This window comes from Mercenaria mercenaria, chromosome 15 (genome assembly GCF_021730395.1).
Source record: "Mercenaria mercenaria strain notata chromosome 15, MADL_Memer_1, whole genome shotgun sequence".
Classification (NCBI taxonomy): Eukaryota; Metazoa; Mollusca; class Bivalvia; order Venerida; family Veneridae; genus Mercenaria; species Mercenaria mercenaria.
The window spans coordinates 70883585-70908761 of NC_069375.1; the positions used below are offsets into that span (position 1 = coordinate 70883585).

Here is a 25177-nt window from a genome sequence, read left to right on the forward strand (position 1 = left end):
CCTGAGCAATGCTCAGGTGAGTTTTTCTGATGGCTCGATGTCCGGCGTCCGTCGTCCGTCGTCTGTCGTCTGTCAACATTTAGCTTGTGTATGCGATAGAGGCTGTATTTTTCAATTAATCTTCATGAATATTGGTCAGAATGATAACCTTGATGAAATCTAGGCCGAGTTCGAAAATGGGTCATCTCGGGTCAAAAACTAGGTCACTAGGTCAAATCAAAGAAAAACCTTGTGTATGCGATAGAGACTGTATTTTTCATTTAATCTTCATGAATATTGGTCAGAATGATAACTTTGATGAAATCTAGGCCGAGTTCGAAAATGGGTCATCTCGGGTCAAAAACTAGGTCACTAGGTCAAATCAAAGAAAAACTTTGTGTATGCGATAGAGGTGGTATTTTTCAATTAATCTTCATGAATATTGGTCAGAATGATAACCTTGATGAAATCTAAGCCGAGTTCGAAAATGGGTCATCTCGGGTCAAAAACTAGGTCACTAGGTCAAATCAAAGAAAAACCTTGTGTATGCGATAGAGGCTGTATTTTTCAATTCTTCTTCATGAATATTGGTCAGAATGATAACCTTGATGAAATCTAGACCGAGTTCGAAAATGGGTCATCTCGGGTCAAAAACTAGGTCACTAGGTCAAATCAAAGAAAAACCTTGTGTATGCGATAGAGGCTGTATTTTTCAATTGATCTTCATGAATTTTGGTCAGAATGATTGCCTTGATGAAATCTAGGCCGAGTTCGAAAATGGGTCATCTCGGGTCAAAAACTAGGTCACTATGTCAAATCAAAGAAAAACCTTGTGTATGCGATAGAGGCGGTATTTTTCAATTGATCTTCATGAATTTTGGTCAGAATGATTACTTTGATGAAATCTAGGCCAAGTTCGAAAATGGGTCATCTCGGGTCAAAAACTAGGTCACTAGGTCATATCACGTAAAAACCTTGTGTATGCGATAGAGACTGTATTTTTCAATTGATCTTCATGAATTTTGGTCAGAATGATTGCCTTGATGAAATTTAGACCAAGTTCGAAAATGGGTCATCTCGGGTCAAAAACTAGGTCACTAGGTCAAATCAAAGAAAAACCTTGTGTATGCAATAGAGGCTGTATTTTTCAACTGATCTTCATGAAATTTAGCCAGAATGATTACCTTGATAAAATCTAGGCTGATTTCGAAAATGGGTCATCTGGGGTCAAAAACTAGGTCACTAGGTCAAATCGAAGAAAAACATTGTGTATGCAATAGAGGATGTATTTTTCAATAGATCTTCATGAAATTTGGTCAGAGTGATTGCCTTGATCAAAACTAGGTCAATTTTGAATATGGGTTATCTGAGGTCAAAAACTAGGTCACTAGGTCAAATTAAAGAAAAATCTTGTGTATGCGATAGAGACTGTTTTTTTTTCAGTTGATATTTATGAAATTTGGTCAGGTTGATTGCCTTAATGAAATCTAGGTCGAATTTGAATATGGGTCATCTGAGGTCAAAAACTAGGTCACTTGGTCAAATCAAAGAAAAAACTTCTGTATGTGATAGAGGCTGTATTTTTCAGTTGATCTTCATGAATTTTGGTCAGAATGATTGCCTTGATAAAATGTAGGTCGAGTTTGAACATGGGTCATCTAGGGTCAAAAACTAGGTCATATCTAAGAAAATGCTTGTTTTATCGCAAGAGACCAATTTTTTGGTCCAATCTTAATGAAAATTGGTCAGAATATTTGTTTCCATGAAATCACTAGGTCAAACATGTTTTACACTGTTATGGAGTGTTTCTTAGGTGAGCGACCTAGGGCCATCTTGGCCCTCTTGTTTATTTTTTTTACCTCAAATAAAAGCCCCCTCTTTCGAAAATGTAACGCCCCTGGGGGCGTTAATACGGGAAAATACGGTACATGTGCACTTAGCCTAGTTTCGCTCTCAGCCCTCAAATTGCTGAAAATTATTTTTGGTTCATCACCTGAAGTAATGTCATTAGAAAAAATTGTGCTGATACACTATAAAGTCCTATTGATCTGTCTGTCTGATATCTGTTTGATCACTATAAGTAGTCTGTAGGGAAAAGTCATTATTTTTGTAGTTTATTGGAAGAATCAGTAAAAATGAGACTGTACTTTTATATTTACTATTTTTCTGAGCATGCCAGAACAGTTGTTTGGGTTCCTAAGTTTAAGTTTTGCTCATAAAAGCCTGTTGTCTGTTTTGAGGTGACTGAATACACAACACTGTAAGAATAAAGTGTTCCCGCCATCTTAGTCAGCTTTTGTGAAAAAATGACGTCTTTTAGTGAGCTACAGTTGTTTTACGCTTTATGTATAGATTATTCATTGTCTGACGTATTTTTGAAACTCTTCCCTGCATGATTCAGACTATTGATGGAGAATTGGTTAAAATTGGTAAAAAAAGTACAGATGAGACACTTTAATGGTGTTCAATGCTTATATAGACTTACGCAGGAAAAAAAAATGCCGATCTCTGCAGATGTTTAATACACTGTTTCTTAGCAACCTTATATACGAAGGTGATATTTTCATTTGACGCTTTTATATCTTTCATTTCCAGACATTATCTACGAGTTTATTTAGAATAGTGTTACCTAGCAACATATCATGGTGTTATCATGCTATATATATATATATGTCTTTTATTTCTCTGTTTTGCAGACACTTCTTATGAGAAGCTGGTTGGCGAGAAGGAGACGCGTCGTGGAAGTGTTCCGGCAGTTCCGGCAGCAGTAAGCGAGGACTGTATCAAGATGGAGACATCAACAACGACAAGCGCTACTCCATCTCGTTTTACGGTAAAAGTTTGAATTTTTAATGTGTCAGTAAGAATAATAAATAATTATGCCGCTTTCAGGAGAGTTGTAACCGAAGACAATTCAGCTTCTTTAATTTATAATTACTTAGTTGGGATAAAACTTAGTTCTATGTGATGAAATTTAACTTGTTTGTGGAGGAAATTTAGCATGCTTGAGATGAGGTTAAGCTTGGTTGCGAAGAAATTTAGCTTTGCCGTAAAGAAAGATAGTTTTTTTGAAGCACTCATGAGTCTGATTCCTGGAAAAACCATCAACAGAAGTGTGGATGTGACTCTAGTAATGTCAAAATCTTGGCTTCGTTGCTAAATGGAGATATTTTAACCATGATCACAGGATTAACTTTTGTATCTGGGGTCATTATATTCATTACTTAATCCAAAATATTTGAGCCATGCCATGAGAAAACCAACATAGTGGGTTTGCAACCAGCATGGATCCAGACCAACCTGTGCATCCACGCAGTTTTTGGTCAGGATCCATGCTGTTCGCTATCAAAGCCTTTTGGAATTAGAGAAACTTTAGCGAACAGCATGGGCAGGCTGGTCTGGATCCATGCTTGTCGCATACCCACTGTGTTGGTTTTCTCATGGCACGGCTCATTTCATTTCATTATCAAGTGTGTTAAGTTTCAAGGGACATCACTCTTTAGGACATAACAAGTCAAATCTTTACAAGAATATGTCCTGACTAGTTACTCCCCTTGGTTTGTTTGTACCAGATTTTGTATGAAAAACTTGGGCTAATTTAGTTTGAAGTCATTGCCAAATTGGTTTTTGTATTTATGAAAACTTGCCAAGACCTGTAGACATAAGCATTCTTAGCTTTCAACAAGAAATGCAATTAACACCATAGGGCCATAGGGCGCAGTAATTAAGTTCAAAGCTGAGTAAAATGTGTTACATAAAAATGCAAAAATGCATTGTTGTACAACACATATACAGAGTAACTGTTTTCAAGAAGCTAAAATACAAAAACTTTAATAATAGGAAACAAGAAAAATCTTAAAGTTTTAGCTTGACTATATGAAGTATGGAGAGCTAGCTGTCCTACTCGACCCGGCGTCGGCGTCCTTTCATGTCTGCACCTTGGTTAAAGTTTTGATGCTTTTTCTCTTTATCACTGTAATTACTCGACGGATTTGTTTCAAACTTAAAATAGTTATTCCTCATCATCACCCACATCATATAGCACAAGAGCCATAATTCTCACACCAACCCCCTTTTACTTAGAATTTTAGGTTAAAGTTTTTGATGTACTTTCACTCTATCTTAGTAATTTCTAAATGGTTTTGATTCAAACTTAAAATAGTTGCTCACATCATCACCCACATCATATGATACAAGGTCCATAACTCTGGCAGCAATTTTTCATCAATTATTTCCCCCTTTTTCTTAGAAATAAGGGTTAATTTTGATGCATTTTCACTATATCTCTGTTATTACAGATAGGATTTGATTCAAACTTAAAATAGTTGTTAAACATCATCACCCACATCATATGACACAAGGACCATAACTCTACCAGTATTTCTTGAATTATCTCCCTTTTTACTTAGAATTTCAGGCAACTTAAAGTACAAATGTTCCACATCATCACCCACATCATATGACACAAGGTGCATCACTCTTGCACCAATATTTCATGAATTATGCCCTCTTTTGTTTAGAATCATACTTATTTAATGTTTTGATACACTTTATCTTTATCTCTCTTAGTACTTGATACTTTTGACATAGACTAAAGCTATTGTCCAATATCTTCATCCACATTGGATTCATTAAACAATCCAGTGACAGCTCCAGCTTCCTCAGATGTACCGAGTTTCACTATCTAGCACCAAAATAGTCGAGCGCGCTGTCTCCTGTGACAGCTCTTGTCCCATATATTGTTAATAACAGTCCTGTAGAGGAGTCATCCATATGAGTTACCAGTGTAGCCAAGATATAAGCTTGCACATATGCATGCATACACTGAAAAAGAACTGTGCAGATAGAAATTTTAGATTGATATAATTGTAAAAAGAACTTTAATTAAAATGTCTGCAGACTTTATTTTCATTGATTAGTACTGTTAATTAAGGCAACAATTATCATTTAATGAAACAAAAACAGTTTAGAAATTCAAATAAAGAGAATCCTTTCTGTTATGAGTTGGATATTTTAAATCCGCCATTAATATTTAAAAACATCTCGGTTGATTATCATAGACATCGCATTCTTAACAAAAGTACTGGACTTAGTATAAATTACAGTGAAAAATAAGACCTGGACATTCAAAGTCTTAAAGTTATAATTAGATCTCAAAAAATAAGTTGCTGTAACTTCCTTTGTAATGTCATTTTTACTATGAATTAACTTTGCGTAGTAAGTACTATATTGCAAGTTTTATTAAAATCCTTTACAAGGTGCAAAAATAATCTTAGCATTTCAAAGTCTAATTTTCAGATCTATAAAAGAACAAAGTTTAACAGACAGTAACATTTTGCTGATATTTCAAATGATTATTTTGTCAGAGTTATACCTTTTAACCAAATAAATAGGATAGATGCCCACATTCTCCAGGACTGGGGATTTTTTGTAGGTTTAACAACTCTTTGATGTACTGATGATGGTAATTTCTAATTAAATCTTGGGTGGGGTAAAGAAAAGCAGGGTATTAAAATGATTATTTCAGCCGGTAATTAGCTATTAACTCCAATTAATTAGCACTATATTAGATATTGATTGTTTTGAACAAGGTGTCTGAAGTCATTCTTTTGAGTGAGGACTTCATCCTATTCATTTAGCAGAGACTTTCTTGTTCAGGCATTGTTGGTTGGAATGGTGTTTGGGGACCTGGTGAGATGTAACTTTGGGAGTTGGGGCCTGAAGAGAGGGAGGGGGAGGGGGAGGAGGGACTTAGGAGTGGGAGATGAGGCTTATGAATATCTAAATACATTGTAAGTGTATTGTTGCAAGAATAAGAAAAGAGTGTTCCATAAGAAAATTTACAAGCATTTGTTTTAGGAAGATCATCACACATCCTTGTGGTGGGTTCATTGCTAAGTAATATTTATATAGTGCAAGACCTAGGATAATAACACAATTGTAGAGTTAAGAAGAGCAAAATGTTTTTACCATATTGCAGCAGCTCAGCATTTACAGCATGTACATTTTCATTTACATATTACCTTCAAGGCTACCAGTCCTGTAAAAAAAGTTATCTTGGTGTGAAACATTAGAATATTTTCAATGTAGGGGTCATGTCAGTATTACGATCCACCAGACAAAGCTGCACTGCTCAATTTGACAAAGGCAAACAAAATCCCCCTTTCTTTTTTTCCATTTATTTCCAAATTTTCGTGTTTTTTCCGCTTTTAAAATCGAAAATTATCATCTTGAAAATAGTATTTTTTTAATTTCTGTTAAATTAATTTTCATTCAATTTTAAATATTTATTCAACAAAGTCAGAGGGGAGATTTTGTCTGTCTTGGTCAAATTTAGCATTGGGGTGTGTGTGGTGGGTGGGGCGGGGGGGGGGGGGTTGTGCTACTTTCCTGACAGGTCATTGATTGAAGATCCCCCTCCCTAGCTACCACTGCTGTAATGTTTAATAAGTCTCACCATGGGCTCAGTCTGGTTGTCAGCTCAATAATACCATGATTATAATAATATTCCAAGACATAATATTCTGACTTTATCAGTCTTGGCTCTGATGTGGTGTTTTGAGAAGACAAGGGACATAACTATACAATATTTGAATAGCCTCGGGAGTTTCTCCTGAAACAAAACACAGGGTCTGAACACAGACTAGTTAGCCTCTGGTTGCAGACGCTGATATCAGTAAAACAACAAAATAGTTCCATGCAAAGACACTGAAATGTGCAGGTATTTTAATCTCATTTTAATTGGTTCCAATATTTCATCAAGCAGTCACTCCATGTTGTTCTACCTGTAATAAATCCTGTCTGTAGAAACAAGACTTTGATTACAGTTGATTACCCAGTCAGCAGGTAAATATCTTGTAGGCTTATCTTGTGACTTCCAGTCTGCTATCATTAACCTCAGACTTTCAGTATATCATTTTTAGTTTTCTTTAAATGCCTATTTCATGTTTTTGTTTGAAGCATTTCACCTAAAAATTCCAATGCCAAAAACCTACTTTTTATTTTCAGAAGTTTCTCAGCTATTTCAGCTAGGACTTTCTGACATTCATTTTAAAGCTATTTATAAAAGAATTTTAACAAGAACTGATCAAGATTAAAGAATAGATTATAAAATTTATTTGGAAACCATTCTTAGCAGCTTTATCATTGGTTTATATCAAGACTGGTTGTGGTAAAGACTTAGTCAGATGCTGACTGGTTCACAAATCCAAGTGGAACTGGACTTTGACTGGTCCACAAATCCAAGTGAAACTGGACTTTGACTGGTTCACAATCCAAGTGGAACTTTGACTGGTCCACAATCCAAGTGGAACTGGACTTTGACTGGTCCACAAATCCATGTGGAACTTTGACTGGTCCACAATCCAAGTGGAACTGGACTTTGACTGGTCCACAAATCCAAGTGGAACTGAAATTTGACTGGTCCACAAATCCAAGAGAAACTGAACTTTGACTGGTCCACAAATCCAAGAAGAACATGTCAAAACTGAACTTTGAGTGGTCCACAAATCCAAGTGGAACTGAACTTTGACTGGTCCACAAATCCACACAAATCCATGTGGAACTAAACATTGACTGGTTCACAAATGCAAGTGGAACTGAACTTTGACTGGTCCACAAATCCATGTGGAACTGAACTTTGACTGGTTACTTCAAGAGGAGAGATTTTATCAGTAAAGATAGATTATAAATGGCTTTTAAAAATATAAATTCATATTTGCATTTAAATTAGTAAAATTTTCTACTTTACCAGTTGGTTTTGGTTTCAAAGCAATTAACAAGTTGATATGTTATCTTCAAACTGCCTTCCAACAGGAAGTTGTTCAGAGATAAGGTGCCAATTTTGTAATGGTGAAAGATTGCTTTCAGATATTGCATTAACAGAAATGCCTGATACTGAAGCATGTACCAGGAAGAAGACTAAAGTGTAACCAAATAAGTTTCAGACTTTTAGTTAAAACTCAACTGAGATTGTTTCTTGTTATGTCATTTCTTGTTATACGCCCGAAGGGACGTATTATGTTATGACGCTGGTGTCCGTCTGTCGGTCCGTCTGTCCGTTAACAATTTCGTGTCCGCTCTGTAACTCTTGAACCCCTTGAAGGATTTCAAGGAAACTTTATACAAATGTTCACAACACTGAGACGATGTGCAGAGCGCATGTTTTGGATGTCTCACTTCAAGGTCAAGGTCACACTTAGGAGTCAAAGGTCATATCAGTTTGTTTCGTGTCCGCTCTGTAACTCTGGAACCCCTTGAAGGATTTCAAAGAAACTTGACACAAATGTTCACCACACTAAGACGACGTGCAGAGTGCATGTTTCGGATGACTTGCTTCAAGGTCAAGGTCACACTTAGGGGTCAAAAGTCATATCAGTTTGTTTCGTGTCCGCTCTGTAACTCTGGAACCCCTTGAAGGATTTCAAAGAAACTTGACACAAATGTTCACCACACTAAGACGACGTGCAGAGTGCATGTTTCGGATGACTTGCTTCAAGGTCAAGGTCACACTTAGGGGTCAAAAGTCATATCAGTTTGTTTCGTGTCCGCTCTGTAACTCTTGAACTGCTGGAAGGATTTCAATGAAACTTGGCAGAAATGTTCACCACATTGTAACGATGTGCAGAGGGCATGTTCCGGATGACTCGCTTCAAGGTCAAGGTCACACTTAAAGGTCAAAGGTCAAATATGACTTTGCTTTGTATATATTGCTCTGCATTGCAGTGCTCTTGTTTTTATTTGGCAGATCTCTTTTTTGTACTTACAATAATTTTTTTTTGAATTACTTCCCTTTTATGTTACTATAAATAGCTTATTTTGAAACTTTTTTATTATTGGCCATAGGGAAAAACCGAGACCACTTTTCTGTGGTACAACATGGATGGTACCTCCAATTTTAAGGTGTATTTTTACATACCTGTACCTGATAAGGGTTTTTTGGTAGACTTTGAATTTTTTTTTTGTGGACTTAGATTTGTTTTTTGAAGTTTTCCGTTTCTTGTTCCAGTCCTTTGGGGCTACAACAGTCAAGTTCTTAAGATTTTGCTCCCATCCTATGATGTAAGCCTTCGGGCGTATATTGCCCCGCTTGGCGGCGCTCTTGTTACATCTGTCATGGTCTTTGCCTTGAATGTTAACCAGATTCAGAAGCATATCATTTCTGTAATTCTAAGGATAAGAAAATAGTTCTTAACAGTTACTTCAGTTTGAGCCTTTAGTGGGGGATTATTTCATGTTGTGGAAGCACATTTTGAAATGATTGGTGGTTGTTTCCTGGCATAGATAAGTGTCACATGAATCTTGCAAAACGTTGCGCCTCTCGGCTGTTTTTATCATTCTGTATTATTTCATTTCAGAGTTTCTTGATACGGAAAGGTTTTAAAACCAATTTGAAGAGAGCAAAGTCTGCAAACAAACTGGATCGGAAAAACCGCAGTGTAACTCCGACACCAGATTCTGAGTAAGTTATTTTGCAGTGAAGGAAATGTTTGTTGTTAGATGCACGTGAGCACGTGTGCACGAGTTTTGATATTGTACAGAGTGATGCAAACAAGTCCATTTAGTTAATGTAACTGGACTTTAAATGAGTAAGTGAAGGAAAAGTATATATTCGGACATCTGTAGAAGAACAGAATGTTTTATTTTTGTGTTGTTTTTCAAGCTGGGAACCAAGTTTAAAAGTATTTTGTTTCAAAGTCTTAAAAAATGTTTTAAATGTTGGTGGCCTTTGAAAACAGAAAGCTGTAGGTATTAGTATAAATGGTATAGGTTAAAAAGTGAAATACTTCAACTTCTCCCACATGTTAAGACCAGGAGAGGTCAAACCTCCCCAGGTTATCTCACTGTCCCATTATCTTGATGTAATCCATCTAGGTTAATTGACTTTTAAAGCTATGTCCAGTGTGTTAGTTGGATATAACACTTATAAGTATGGGTGACCCTTGGTGAAATAATGAAAGCTTGGAACCAGTTGAAAAATTAAGTTAAATGTAGATTAATAGATGAATAAAGATGAAGGAAATTTTACTGAAATTTAATATGAGGATGTGACATAAAGTATTTACTTAGTAGCTAGTGTTCATTCAGTATTTAAATAAACTAGGTCAAAGAACCATACTTTCATTAAAGCAAAACTAGTGATTAATAGAAGCAAACTTAAATTTTTATGTGGGCAGATATACAATAGAGTTAAAAAAGATGATTGAAGAAAAAAACTTCCTCTACATAATTTTCACTATCTAATCTGCTCTACCCATTAAATCTGATAAATGAACCTGTCCTGTGTTTCGACAGATCTAATCTCGGGTTAATCCATTATTACCGGGGAGTAATTGCCTGATAGAAGTTTCAGTTAGTTAATCAGTCAGTATTTTTACACTTAAAGGATATTTTGTTTGGATATAAAACACAAAATGGTAGGTGTTTTCATTTTCCTTTGTTTTATGTCAGTGAGTTTGGCCTCATTTTAAATATCATAGCTGTATAATAGTGCCAAATCAGACAAATTGCTTATCTAAATGGGGAAATAGTTTGTGGTTTAGATGACAGTTTTATGAGTGCTTTCATTAATGATGTCTAGGTATTTTTATACATGTGCCAGGGTAATATCTAGTGATTTCAAATGGTGTTATAAAAGGGCCGCTGTAATATCAAGTGATATTGAGATATTGAACGATGTTCTGTAATGTAATACCAAATGATATTGAACGGTGTTCTGTAAGGGTTAGTGTAATACATAGCGATATTGAACTGTGTTCTATAAGGGTTAGTGTAATATGTAGCCATATTGAATGGTATTCTATAAGGGTTAGTGTAATACCTAGTGATAATTGAACGGCGTTCTATAAGAGTTAGTGTAATACGTAGCCATATTGTATGGTGTTCTGTAAGGGTTAGTGTAATACGTAGCGATATTGAACGGTGTTCTGTAAGAGTTAGTGTAATATGTAGCCATATTGAACGTTGTTCTATAAGGGTTAGTGTAATACATAGTGATATTGAATGGTGTTCTGTAAGGGAGCGATATTGAATGAACTGTTCTAAAAGGATGAGTGTAACACCTAGCGTTACCCAATTTGATGATGTTCTATCAGTACTCTCTAATTTAAATACATCGTGTAAGATTTGCAGTTATACAACATGTACAAGTATCTTAAATGATTTATTGCTTTAGACTGGCCAAAACAGTTCATTGAGATCTAGTCTGTATTGAAAAACTAATGTGTAAATTTCTGCAAAACACTGAATTTGACCTAGTTATTGCTTTTAAAAGTCATAATTTCATATTTTAGATAAGCTTAAAAATACAGGTTCCTTTGACATTAAAAAGATTTACCACAGATGACCTGTCAGTGAATCAATGGACCAGTCAAGTAAATAATATTTTTGAACAGACGACCAGTCAATAACGATCTTCTGATATAATCATACCAAATAGGTGGAAATCTCAATATCTTTTATTTATTGTCCTAAAGATAAACAGTCTCGAAGGTAAACAAAATCTACCTTATTTGGACAACTTGTTGATCATATTAAGTTCAGAAATGTAAATAAACGCTGATAATGCCTCTAAGTAAGATATGTAAAATGTCAGTATGGAGTGATTATTGTACAGCTGTTACCAGTCCAGTCTAATTTTGTGTTGTAATTGGGACATGGTGGGGTAGGGCATTGTTGGGCTAAATAAATAATAGTTATGGGTATATGAGACTGTATATTGCAACAGAATATGTCAATAAAAATCAGATTGTTGTGGCCAGTAATTTTTATCAATATGTTATATGAGACAAATTGACCCCTAATCATGATAATCTATAAGGCTTCTTTGTGACAAATAAATGCTCCTCCCTTCCCCGTTTGTTAGTGCCTTGATACTTACTAAGGACACATGGTCAAACTTTACTTCAGTGCTATCATAACATGTATACTGTTTGCCCTCTCGACCACCGGTCAATTGGACGCAGTGGTCAAGAAGGATTAGAGACGCTTTGCTACAGAGGTGAAGGCCCCTGGTTCAAATCCTGGCTACTCCCATTGCCGTGTGTCCTTGGGCAAAGCACTTTATCTATAACAATTGCCTCAGTTGACCCAGCTGTAAATGGGTACCAGCAGATTGCTGGGGGTAAGGTATAATTGGTTTTAACTGTTCTTAAATAGGGTTTCTCAAAAGCAGCTGAGAGTCTACAGAGCTTATGTTAATTGTTTCACAAAGTGACGTTAAATAAAATTTACCTTTATCCACATAATGGCTGACTTCAGTGTGTTTGTGCTGGATACAAGGGGCGTGAGGGGTGTTGATCTACATTACCTCTTATGAACATACATTATCTGCTACAGCGGAACTTCGTTTGCTTAGATAATTCAAGCACCACCTTTCACTTGAACTCATCATTAGGTCCCCCGCAAAGTCCCTGTATAATGTGTTGTTCAATGGCTGGAACTGCCAATAACTCGAATAAATTTTTACTGTCCCTTCGAGGAGAGAATTACAAAGTTTTATGGTATTATTTAGGATGGTTGCGTTCTATCTATCCTTTACAGACTTTATTAGTTGCATGTTTTATCATTTATCAACAATTAAGATCCTTCAATAATTATTGCAGCTTAAAATTTGAAGTTGTAGTAACATTTTGGTGTTAGTTTGCCGGGAAGTTATTAAGATGTTATTTTCCTGTTGCTACAAACTGTCAACTTCACAATTCGCCCCAGTTACACACAATCCACTATAGAAAACTGTTCAAATTGTCCCCTATATACTTGAAATGGCATCTGTCACTGAAGTAACATTTTAAATGTAATTTATTCCATCATTTCCGCTTAATTTGATTGCAGGTGGCCAATTTGATCTTGACAAGGGGCGGAAATCATGATTCAAGAGTGGTCATTAAGAATTCTTGTTTAAAAGCATGTTCATTAATGATCATTATCAGGGGTTTCATTTTTCATGCCCAATAGTGTACAAAGTATTCAAATTGGGAAAAAAGATATAGTTTTTGGGGGACACACATTGCTTAGATTATTCGGTCACATCGGCACAGGAAGTGGTTTAATACATTGACATAAAGAAGCTGAGTTACCTACTTCTTGCACTAAGGTGATTCTTCACCTTTACCCTGCTAAATTTCTAACATGGACTGGTCTTTCATTCAAGTTCAGCAATACCATTTATTATTTGAAGAGGTGTTCGCTGAAAATTTACTGATCGAATAGTGAACAGTGCAGACCATGATCAGCCTGCACATATGTGCAGGTTAATCTTGGTCTGCAATGGTCACAAAGGCAGAATCACTTGCCGCCAGCAAGCTAAAGGTTATAACAAATGTGTGGAACAGACATTATTTTATACATCCAGACTGTACCTTTAACCAGTAATTTCAACATTTCAAATTTTAAACCAGTGAAGGTAAACTGTCAAAAATAGAACTCTCTAGACATGAAAAACCTAAAGATCAGTCTGCCAAAACTGCCTGCTATCCTTTAAACTATCATAAGAAGTCATTATTTCAAAATCTAACAGACCAGAGGAATAGATCTATACAAACATCCTTAGTTTGTTCCTGCGGTCTGTGTTTCCAATTAGTGATTCCATGTGGTTTGTGTCAGGTTGTTGCTCCTCATTAACTCACAAACTTCATCACTCCCTGCTCCTGATTGGTTAATCATTTCGATGAACTTCATTTCCATGGTCAGTCTGTACATATAGTGTGTTTTCTATATATGAGCCACACCATGAGTAAACCAACTTAGTGGCTTTGCGACCAGCATGGATCCAGACCAGCCTTCGCATCGGCGCAGTCTGGTCAGGATCCATGCTGTCCGCTAACGGTTTCTCTAATTGCAATAGGCTTTGAAAGCGAACAGCACGGATCCTGACATTCGCGCAGTCTGGTCTGGATCCATGCTGGGTGCAAAGCCACTATGTTGGTTTTCTCATGGCACGGCTCATATTATTTCTAGTTCATGGGGCTATTCAGGCTTAAATAAAAGCTTGTAACGTCTACGTAATGGACTCTCACATGTAAGATTGTGATGTGTATGCAAGTTATTTACGGGCTGGACCTTTTAGACATCATAATTATATATTAGTCTGATGATGTTTTGTTAGTGGACCCTACCAGTAGAACCATTAACCTTCCGTAAGCCAGCTGGATGGCTTCCTCACATGAAGAATTCAATGCAGCAAGTGAGGCTCGAACTCGCATCAGTGAGGGGCAAGTGATTTGAAGTCAGTGACCTTAATGCCCCTTGTTTGATGATGTAAAAGATTGATACGTCATATTAAACTTAATTTCAACACATTTATATGTTTTGAGTTTTGAACTTCCTTTTAAATTGGAACTACTGCAATACAATTTCATATCCAATGGCTCAAGAGTCAACCACTAACCGTATACAGCTAATAAAGTGATAGGCAAATCTGTAAATCTGGTCTCACAACCAATGGGAGGAGATAACCCATACAGTTAATTGAACATAATTGGTAATCAGTAACTGTAACTCTAGTAGCAAATCTATCATGGCTTCAAACATACAAAATGCATGTTTGGTGAAATAAATGCACCATTATGAGATTGTTGACAGTGAGATTATATGGAAGCATGGGACAGAAAAACTAGATTTAATTTGCTTAGCCTAATTGATAAGAAATATGATAGTAGGTAATATGTAACTTGAGACAGGCTTTGAAGTATATGATTACTGGAATATTTACTTTAGTTAGGAAACTGATGTGACATTTATTACACAGCTTGTCACTTCAGATGTGAGAAACTACTTCCTTTGAACCAGATTTTTATAAACCAGATGCAAAATTCCTCTCAAAACTGAACATAAGTTTATCCTGTCAATTCAGGATCTGGTTAAATTAAACTTTTATATACTGTAAAATCATTAATTTCATGGGCATATAATGTCCTGGTTTGGGCCAAATCTGCAGTTTAGTTGGGACATAAATTTCTGGATTCCATGTAAACCCATAATGGCATAATTATGTTTATGTATTAAACTTAAATTTATGTAATTTTGGCATTCTCCGGTTATTTTGAAAAATGATTTATAATCTGACCAAAGGATGCAGAAATCACTAATCCCGTGGAAATAACTGATTGTCATTACTATTGTCCATTACCTTGATAATGGGTTTGGTTTTACGGATTTACACAATCCTGAAATCTACAAAAGTTAGTCCCTTACAAATAAAAGGGATTTCACACTTTACCTATGATTGAGATTCAAACTTCAAACTAGTCTAGTTTCTTTATTTGTTTTGAAAGTTCCTGGAGAATAATTACTATCAGAATGTTTTTCAAGATTAAATCACAAAATATGACTCTGACCTTATTGGGCAGTCTTGACTTTTGTCTAGGTTAGACAGTCTTAGAGTCAGGTTAAATGAATATATAGCTTTTTAGGTCATTAACCACTAAATTTGATACATGTGAAATGATGGACTATTGCAATAAATCATTAGAAATGAGAGCTGTTTAACATGAATTACCTCATGTCATTCTGATCTTTACAAATTATTTGGACATGACCTAGTGGTTGCTAACTTGATTTGTCCTACTTTTTTGAGAAGAAGATTTTTAAAACACTTTTAAAGACATTAGATGGCCTGATAATCACCTGTTTCATTGATCTGGCTGGATTTTCATTTGTTTATGTCAACCTAATTGTGAGTGCGTCAATTCTATACACCTGATTAGGAGCTTGCTGAACATAACTGCACATACCAGTGTACCGATCATATGGTCAGGACAGCCCAGTTTGGAGAAGGCATCACCTTAGTTGTTCGTGTACAAGTAGGAGAACTTTGGTATGATACAGTTGAACTAAACGCAAAAAAAAAAAAAGAATATGGGGGTTATGGAAATCAATAAAGCAAAAATATAGACATTAATTTGTTTCCTTATTAGGTGTTTTCAAATGCTATTAACTAGGATTATACATGTATCATCTCTGGTCTCTGGTTAATTTATTTTTTTTGAACTCTTTAAAAATACTTGCAGGAATAAGAATATGCATGAAATTGAATTTTTTTGTTCTCTGTTCAATCTGCTTCCATCTGCCCATATGAAATTTAAAACAACTGCATGCAGAGATTGATTTGAAACATTTCGTATTTTTGTTATGATTCAGTAAACAGTTAAAATGCAAATGACAGAATTTTTCCCATGATGCTCTGCTCTGTCAGTTCTCTGTTTCATGAAAACTTGTATACATTAGGACTTTGAAAGAAAACAGGCTTACATTTTAAGAATGATGGAGTCATTACCCATTGGCCCTTGGGGTACAAACATACATTTCAGTATTGTAGAGTTCACATTATGCTAGTCATCTGTGTTTTTGTCAGATTTGATGGAAAATATTGAAATGCTTTTTTCAGAAAGAGAGCAGCTGTCATGGATTTGAACAGATACAAAATTAATGCATTAGCAAAAAACACTCCCTTTGAAGCCTTGCTAATAGTTGCTACTAGCAATATAAAATTCCTGTCAATTTGAATTGAAAATATATAATCATTACCGGTATATCCTATTGCTCACGAAGTGTTACTCACAAGCATTGTAACAATCTCTTTCCCTGAGTGTAATTGGCATCTTGAAAGTTATTCTTTTTAGAGTCACATTTAAGTATTTATAGGCATCCTTCACTGAGTCATTTTTGTCAAGCCCATTTGTGGTGAGCTCGATATAGTCGTCACTTTTGTTAGGTCTGTGTATGTGCATGCATGCCTCCGTCCGTGCCGTGCGTGCGTCCATGTTTGTGTCCATCTGATTTTGTCCGTTTATAACTTTGTCATGCATGAACCAGTCTTCTTTATATTTGGCATGAATGTTTACCTCAATGAGAAGGAGTGTCTTGTGCAAATTCCATGTTCCTATCTCAAAGGTCAAGGTCACAGTTGGAGGTCAAAGGTCTGATTGAAGTTTGTCCGGACCATAACTTTGACATGCATGGACCAGTCTTGTTTATATTTGGTGTGAATGTTAACTATAATGAGATGGAGTGTCGTGCGCAAACACCATGTTTCTAAAAGGTCTAGGTCACAGTTGGAGGTCAAAGGTAAAATTGAAGTTTGTCCGGAGCATTTCTTCTTCATATATGGTGGGATTTTGATGTAACTTGGCATGAATGTTCACCATTATGAGACCGAGTGTCATGCACAAGAACCAGGTTCCTAGGTCTAAGGTCAAGGTCACACTTAGAGGCCAAAGGTGCTGGCGGGTTCAACATTCTGTCCATGGGCATGCAGAATGTATTTCTAGTTTCTGATGTTGGTTTTTCTAGTTTAAATAATTAATAATGAAATACAGAAATAGCTGACTCAAATATAACGGATGTTTCCTCAGTGTAATGAGTGTAACAGATTGCTGGTAAATTATTGAAAAAACTGTGACACTGGATTTATTAATGTTTTGAGTATTTTCATTTAAGTATTTTGAGTGTTATTCTGTTTTTACCTCAATTGTTTTGAGAGTTACATGTGTACCATTTATGAAGTGTTACACTTAATACCATATGTACAGTAATACACTTGTACAATATGTACAGTGTTACACTTATTACCATATGTACAATGTTACATTTAAAACCATATATAGTGTTACACTTATTACCATATGTACAGTTATATTTATACCATATTGTACAGTGTTACACTTAATACCATATGTACAGTGTTACACTTATTTCATCTGTAAAGTGTTACGCCCCATGTGGTTCTGGGATGATCTGTGTATGAAAAGAATTGGAACCACTGCCTTACCCTTGCATGATTAGGCGACTAATAGGGTCTTAACACTTGGTGTTGCAGTAACTCTGTGATTCCAGCAGGTATGCAAATATTGATTCATACCTATGTTTTTATTTCAATGTAAATGAGATGACTGGAACCAAAATTTGTAGTCCTGTTTGGCGCTATATAACCTATACTCTGTTGGTGTGTTGTAAAACCCAAATAAATAAATAGATAAGTAAAGTGTTACACTTATATCAATGATGATGAACACAAGTGTTACAGAAGTGTTACAGTTACTGCAAAGTGTAACAGTGCATCAACAAATGTTTCTCAACAAACATTACACTTCAAGGTGTTAGTCACTCAGCAGATTTTGTATAGCTGCATTCAACTGCATCACATTTAATTAGATTTGTAGAACATACTAATGGTTTATGGACAGTGCTTACCCTTCTTTAGTTTGCTGTTTATTTTTGTTGCACCTGTTTGACCTTGACCTTGAGTTTTATTTCCATGGGTTATGGTTGCTATAGTTTCCTTTCTTTTGTTTTCTTTAATTATAGCAGCACGTTTGTTGGCACATTGAAAAGGACTATGAGTTTGGGCCGTCTCTCTAGAAAACGCACACGCTCAAAATCAACAGATCTGGTCAGCCACAAATTGCACAGTCGAGACCCAGAGCACTTGTAAGTAGCATGAATATGGCTTGTTATATTTGTAGTTTTTTGTTTGTGCTTGTTAAACATTTTGCTCATTTTTGTTGCAGAATATTATGTTTGACATTTTGTTGCCGGTAACATCAGCATCTTGATGTCTATACAATACCATTATAGCAATGATAAACTTTTACCAATTATTTTATCCAGTACATGAAAAATTACTTGACATTTCACATTATTTTACCATAATTTGCATTTATTTGATACTGCAGTAATGTGATAACATTAAAAGCTGCCACAAACAGTATAGATTATATTTAACGCCACTTGAGGGAAGGTTAAACAGAGGTTATTTGTCTAGAGAGGTTAATTTAAGATGGATTTTGTCTTGCATGAAAAAAATAGTTGCCTTTGTGCATGCTCTTTAGAAATTGAGAAATTGCAGTAAAACAGGTTATAATGTAAATTGTTGGTGTATGGGGTGGGGTGGGGTGGGGTGGGGGGGGGGGGGGGGGGGGGCAAGCGGTGTTGGACAAACCTAGAAACTTGGACAAAACCAGAAGCTGAGGTTATAAAACTGAGTACTGAATATGGAGACCAGACTTCGAATGTAGTCCTGCCATTGGTCAATTTAATCTCTGAATAGACCAATCAAATGCTGTAGCATTGAGACTGGTCTCCAAACTCAAGTTTTTTTTTAATCTGAGACCTAGTATAAATTTTTTGGGGTTGATTTGGCATTGTCAGCTAAGACATATATGCTCAGTCTAGTCTCCAGGTTACCTTCATTTTCAGGCACACAACATTTTGAGTAATAGATCTTGAATCATTCTAGACTGAGTGATAAAGATACAGAAATAAATGACATTTTCATGCTGAATTCAGACAGGAAAAACATGCTATAACCAAATTGACAGAATGTTATTGGACACCATTGAAATGTCTGTTTTGTCAGAGGTTTGTGACTCTCCGAATGCCAATGCAGGTATTGATCTCTAGTGAGTCACGCTTCTAAAACACATACAAGTCTGTGATGTACAGGGCCATAGGTCACAATTCAGAATGCAAGCATATTGTTCACAATGTTAGATCATGATTACCGTTAAAAAGAAGTGAATTTCGAATGTAAGCATATTTAACAGGGCCTTAGGTCATGGTTCCAAACAACTAGTCGGCCATTATAAAATCATGATATCATTGTTGAAACCTTGCCTTTAGGTACCAGCATATTGTACATGGTTCATAGATCATGGTTCCAAGATCTGGATACCAGCATAAAAATTGAAGGATATTCTTTTCAAATTTTTGCTTAATAACCATGGCATAATGTTTCCTGTTTCTTTAAAATTTTTCATAGCATTTCATCATCTCATTACATTATAATTATTGCAGTGTCATAAAAACTTCGAAAATTTTACTGAAACTTTGCTTTTAGTTCTTTAATATCAGTAGTGTGTTTGTGAGAGATCCGCAATCTCAGGAGCCGGAGCCGAGCAAGAGCGGAGCAGGAGCCGATTGCGTAATAAATTTAAATTAATTAATAGTTTTTAGATGCTTGGGGAGATTGCATCATGCGGGTTTTTAATTGCACAATCGGGGATTTAATCTCATTTGCTGAGGGCAGAAAAAGGTGTATTGAAAGGGACCCGGTGTTTTGGCCATGTATTTTGACCAATTAATTAATTATATATAATTAATAACGATTTTGTTATAAGGACAAGTGTACACTTCGTCAGCTGTAGGAGCGTAGAACAAAGTCAAGTAGACTAAAAAAAGGGAAATGCCGGAAGAATTTCGAGATCAACAACGCAGGACAGTCGCATGCTAGAGTTTTCATTGAAGGTTCACTATGCAAAGCTGTGGTAGATAACATAGAATACCCCACAATGTCGGCTTGCTGCGGTGCGAAAGCACGAGCAAGCGAACTTCAACCTTATCATATTTTTATTTTATTGGCTTACTTGGAGTGATGAATTCCAGAGACAATGCTTTTTTGTGCGATATGTCTTGGTATCATTAACAAATCTGACAGAATGTAAACAGTTAAATGTGAATTTGGATTTCAGAAAAAAAATGCACATGTTTTTTTAAAGATGTTTTTAAAGAACTAATTATTCACAATGAAGTTAGATATGCATAAGAGTATTGTTAAACATTACGGGTTGTTAATAAATGCAACTTTAGCTAGGGGCCGTGCGGATTTGTGCACTTAATCACTACCTCCCCAAAAACAGATTAAGACACGGTCTATAATTATTTTGCTTGGTTGGTTCTATGTTTCTAACGGGCCCTTCTTATAGTTTTTAAATTAATGGCTGATGGAATTGTTCACCACATTATATGCCTCTTCCCGATCGGGATTTTTGTTCCATCTTTAAAATTTTGCCCTATTACGGTGAAGTACAGATAATATCAACATACAAAATCATTAAACTTGCGCAGATGCAGCTGCTGTTCCGCCATCTTGTCGTGCGTTGAAATGTTTTTCATTGTGCTCGTATGTTCTATTTATGCTTTGTCAATAATACTTTTAAAGTATAAAATACATTTGCACAGCCAAACCCTAAATAAGACGTCCAAAACCGCATGAAATGCTTCATTTCTGTAAAATGATATTTGAACCTGTTACGTACAGTTTCTCCGCCTTCCTATGAATATGTTAACAATAATTTTTATTCTTTTATGTTGCGATACATAAAACCCCGAGTCCATACCTTGAATAAGCATGTGTTTAAGCTGCATTAAATTCGGATAACGAATTAAAATTTCATCTATACTGCAAAAGACAAAAAACAAATTTAAAAGTGTTTTTAAAAGTAACGCATAGTTTCTCTATGTTGCAAAAGATTATACTGTTGCAATGATTTACAATAGGAAAAGTTGTGAAACCAAAACCGTTGAATATGTTTTAAAAAGTAGAAATTGATGGTCCTTTGCTTCCCACCTTTTATATGGAATTTACTGATGGAAAATATTGACTTTTAAATCATGCTGTTATAGTTACGAGAACCCTTTAGGGGAAGCAAACAAGTCATGGCAAGTTCATGCTTTTATTTCTTGCGCCCGAAAACTGTACCCAAAATACAAATAATCATATACTAAGAAAAAACAATAATAGTATACCCTCTCAACCTTCACAGCGTAAGCTCGACAGGAATCGAATATCTTTGGGGTTTAAGTTATTGTAATACTTTCAAGATACTGACAGAATACATAGATATAAGCTACATAATTATTATTGAAGAAACGCGCGCATTGCTAAGGCGATTTTTTTGTGTACGAAAGGCAAATTGTACGTGAAAAATTCGCTTTTGCACTAAGTTTAAGATCTCTAAATGTATCTCAGCATTTTGTTTATTCATCGCCGCTTATCATCGTAAAACAAATTCGTCCCGCCTGGACCAAGAAAAAAACATCTCGATTAGTTCAGACCGTTCTTTGTATACCCTCTAAACTTTTCACAGCGTTAAGCCCCGTTATGGAATCGATATCTCTGCGTTTAGTTATTATAATAATACTTTCAAGATACCTGGCAAAATACAAAGATTTAAGCAACATTAATTGAAGAAACGCGCGCTGCAAAGGCGATTTCTCTGTGTACGAAAGGGCCCATATTTGTACGTGGAAAATTCGCTGTGCACATAAGTTAAAAAGATATGTAATGTATCTCAGCACTCCTTTATCATCGCCGCTTATCATCAATAAACGAATTCACCCGCGGGGCCAAGAATGGAAAACATCCTCAAACAGTTCGACCGTTGATTATTTATCGATCTTGTTCGCAGTCCGGCCACTTGGATTACAAGTTTCCCTGGATAACTGCCGTATTTACCAACTGTGAATGGGACGCCGCAGGGAGTTGTATTCCCGTTTACGCAAGTATATGTAAATAGCGATAACAATCAGTATGTCGCTTAAACAGTCCCAGCGACACCGATGAGGTTCCCTTAGAGCAAATATGCGGCAGAAAACAAAGTGAAGTTTTATCAGATTCAGATAAAAATGTGCAGGTATGAAGTGCATTTCGTTACACAAGTATATGAAAATAGGGGTTTAGTTTGGCGCTATACGATAGACATTTTCGCGCAATTCCCGATAGGATCTCTCTCTCTCTCTCTCTCTCTCGTCTACTGAGTGTGCAAAGCATTGAATTTGTACGTGTATTATTGATTTTATGTTTGAACGCGTGAAACCTAAATTTAAGATATGCTTTTATCTATCACCGGAAACGAATCGATCCCGCTAAGGGAATACGGGGCCCTGGGTCAGAAAGAAAAACTCTCGGGGTTTACTTTGGACGGGTATTCATTTGCTGATCCAATTTTGTCACGTTTTAATTTGTTTGTTCTTTGTGTCACCATCTGCCCAACACATGGCGATCAGTTTTCAAACATACCCATGAAGCTTTTAGTATAAGTTATGCAAAGTTTTAAGCGCTAAACGATTACAATCAGTCGGTTCAAGTCATCGTATATGGGTTAATCGTGCGAGCGCATAGTTGCGGAGAGGATGAGTTAAGTTTTGTTAGATATTTGTTAGTTTAAAAAAATATTCTGTGACGCAAGCATGTAGGAACGAAGTGCGTTCCGAAATTTTCGCAAGTATATGTAATAGTTTTGGCGGTCTCCAGATAAAGAAAGCAGTAACGCGCTGTATTTCAAGACAACAAATAAAAGAATATCAAGATCACCTAACTGGCAAGGAATTATCGAAATTTCCGGGCGGGAACTTGCGGCAAACCTTAAAAAAAAGCCAGAGTCAGTCAAAAAATCACAAAACGAAACGTTGTTAAAGAAATGGATTTGCTAAATAATCGGACTGCTGAATAAGATACAAATACCAAACATCACCCAAAGAAAGTGATAAATACCAAACATTCATCCAGAAAAGTGTTTGAAAATTATGATGGAAGTCCAGATAAAGAAAGCAGTAGTTACTAGAATTGCCCTTATGATCTGTCCAGTCTAACCCGGTATTTGTTTTGCCTTTACCACTTGTAAATATCCTAAAAAAGGAAGTATGTAAACATTTGCTGAGGGTTGAACTATACATTTTTAATCGTTCAACTAATTTAGCTATTTCATTATTAAATTTTTACACCTCAAACACATATCGAGTTTCTTGGATTATATGATATCTTTAGAATCGTTATTTCGACTTTAAAAGCCTTTGTTAATAAAAGGGCATTTGAAAATGAAAATAAATGAGAAGAAATATCATCAAGTCACCGCAACTTTCCCTTCACAGTTTACTGAAAACATTCACTAAAACTTGAAGTACAATTATATTGATAAAAAAGGGGCTTTTGAAAATGAAAATAAAAAAGAAGAAATTATATCAAAGTCACCGTAAACATCTCCCCCATTTACAATTTAGTGAAAAGTCATTAAAACTAGAGAACAATTAAATAGCTACAACAATAAAACTGTCATGCTAACATTAATGATGCGGGAAGTCCCTTTTTAATGTCGTTTTTTAAAAGAAACAAAAACCGATACTCAATGGCTGCACTTGGTTATTTAAGAAATATAACTTTAGTCATATTTTATTAGTTTGTTTTACTTGGTCCAGATCTTTCTAAGCATATCCTGCTCGTTCCGACCATTATTAAATGCAAAAGTGTTATTTTCAATAAGACAGAGTTAGCATCGTCCCTTAAATTTACATTTGGCTTATCATACATGTTATTGCTGTTCGAAACCTATGATAATTCTACGGAGAAATTTTCCCCCTCCCTCCAATAGCAATAATGTGCGATATTACATAATGACTGCTCATTAACATAATTTTTAAAAAAGAAAAACACAAATAATGATAAAAATAAGAAGAAAAAGAAGAAGAAGAAATAACCCATTTCAAAAATAAATTCTTTCATGTCATATTGTACATATCCTTTAATGCCAGAGCTGATACAACAAGAAGATATAAATAAGCTATTGAATTATAAACTTGTCAGAAGTAGAATATTATATCTATACTCTTTCGATGTCTTACGGAAACTGCATACGTGTTTATCTTTGGGTATTATTTCCTGATGATAACAATTATAACAATTAATTAAAAAGGCACGTTTTATAAAATTTGAAGTTGGCAGCCGAAATGGGAGTTGTTTATATGATATTCTATGAAATACTGTGATAGCCATTTTTTAAAACATTTTAGTTTTTCTTCTGACATTTCATATTCGCACAGTTTCACATGTACATCTAGTAGCGTGTAGCACTTCAAAGACGAACAAAATAGACAGACAGACAGACAGACATTCAAAACAAATAACAATGCTACGCACATCCTGAACCATTCTCCATGTCCCTTTGCTAACATTTAATCATGATTTTCGGGTTACTATCAAGACTATGGTAATATAATTTACTTAGAGTCTGACATCAATAGGTACAGTGCGTTAGATTAATAGACAGCAATCTTGTCCCGCTGATCATTTATTGATATCTGTAAGATAACATGATTGTGTTTTTTCGGTCGAGAACGGTAGGGCAAGAGCTAATATTAGTTTTATATAAGGCGGTTTAAAATCTAAAACCGTTCGATTTAACCCGTACTCCCGTTAGCGAGGAAGGTAAAAAAATTACGTTCGCTGACATTTATAGGGCTTATCCGCCCCCGTCTAAACGTCCCGTGCAACGGGTAGGCACTTACCGGTCCGGGACCAGATGTTGAATAATTTACATATTTAACGTGTTTCTGCAACCCGTAGGATACCCCAAAAAACTTGTACACCCAAACATCCCTTTGTGTACAGACGAGAAGGTACTGGACGAAGAGAAAAACAAGGAAGACG

General features: G+C 35.7%; 1 protein-coding gene across 14 annotated transcripts in view; it reads left to right on the forward strand.

Annotated features, from left to right (window-relative positions):
• The window catches only part of LOC123558132 (disabled homolog 2-interacting protein-like), a 207598-nt gene that overhangs the window by 103749 nt on the left and 78672 nt on the right, over positions 1–25177 (forward strand). For 10 of the 14 annotated variants that reach the window (XM_053525640.1, XM_053525641.1, XM_053525637.1 and 7 more), the window contains 3 exons: positions 2676–2812; positions 9336–9439; positions 18283–18405. In XM_053525640.1, the coding sequence (XP_053381615.1) occupies positions 2676–2812; positions 9336–9439; positions 18283–18405 (364 nt within the window). Of the gene's footprint in view, positions 1–2675; positions 2813–9335; positions 9440–10272; positions 10395–18282; positions 18406–25177 lie in introns of those variants that run through there. The other 4 variants (XM_045350011.2, XM_053525639.1, XM_053525649.1 and 1 more) reach the window with 2 other exon arrangements.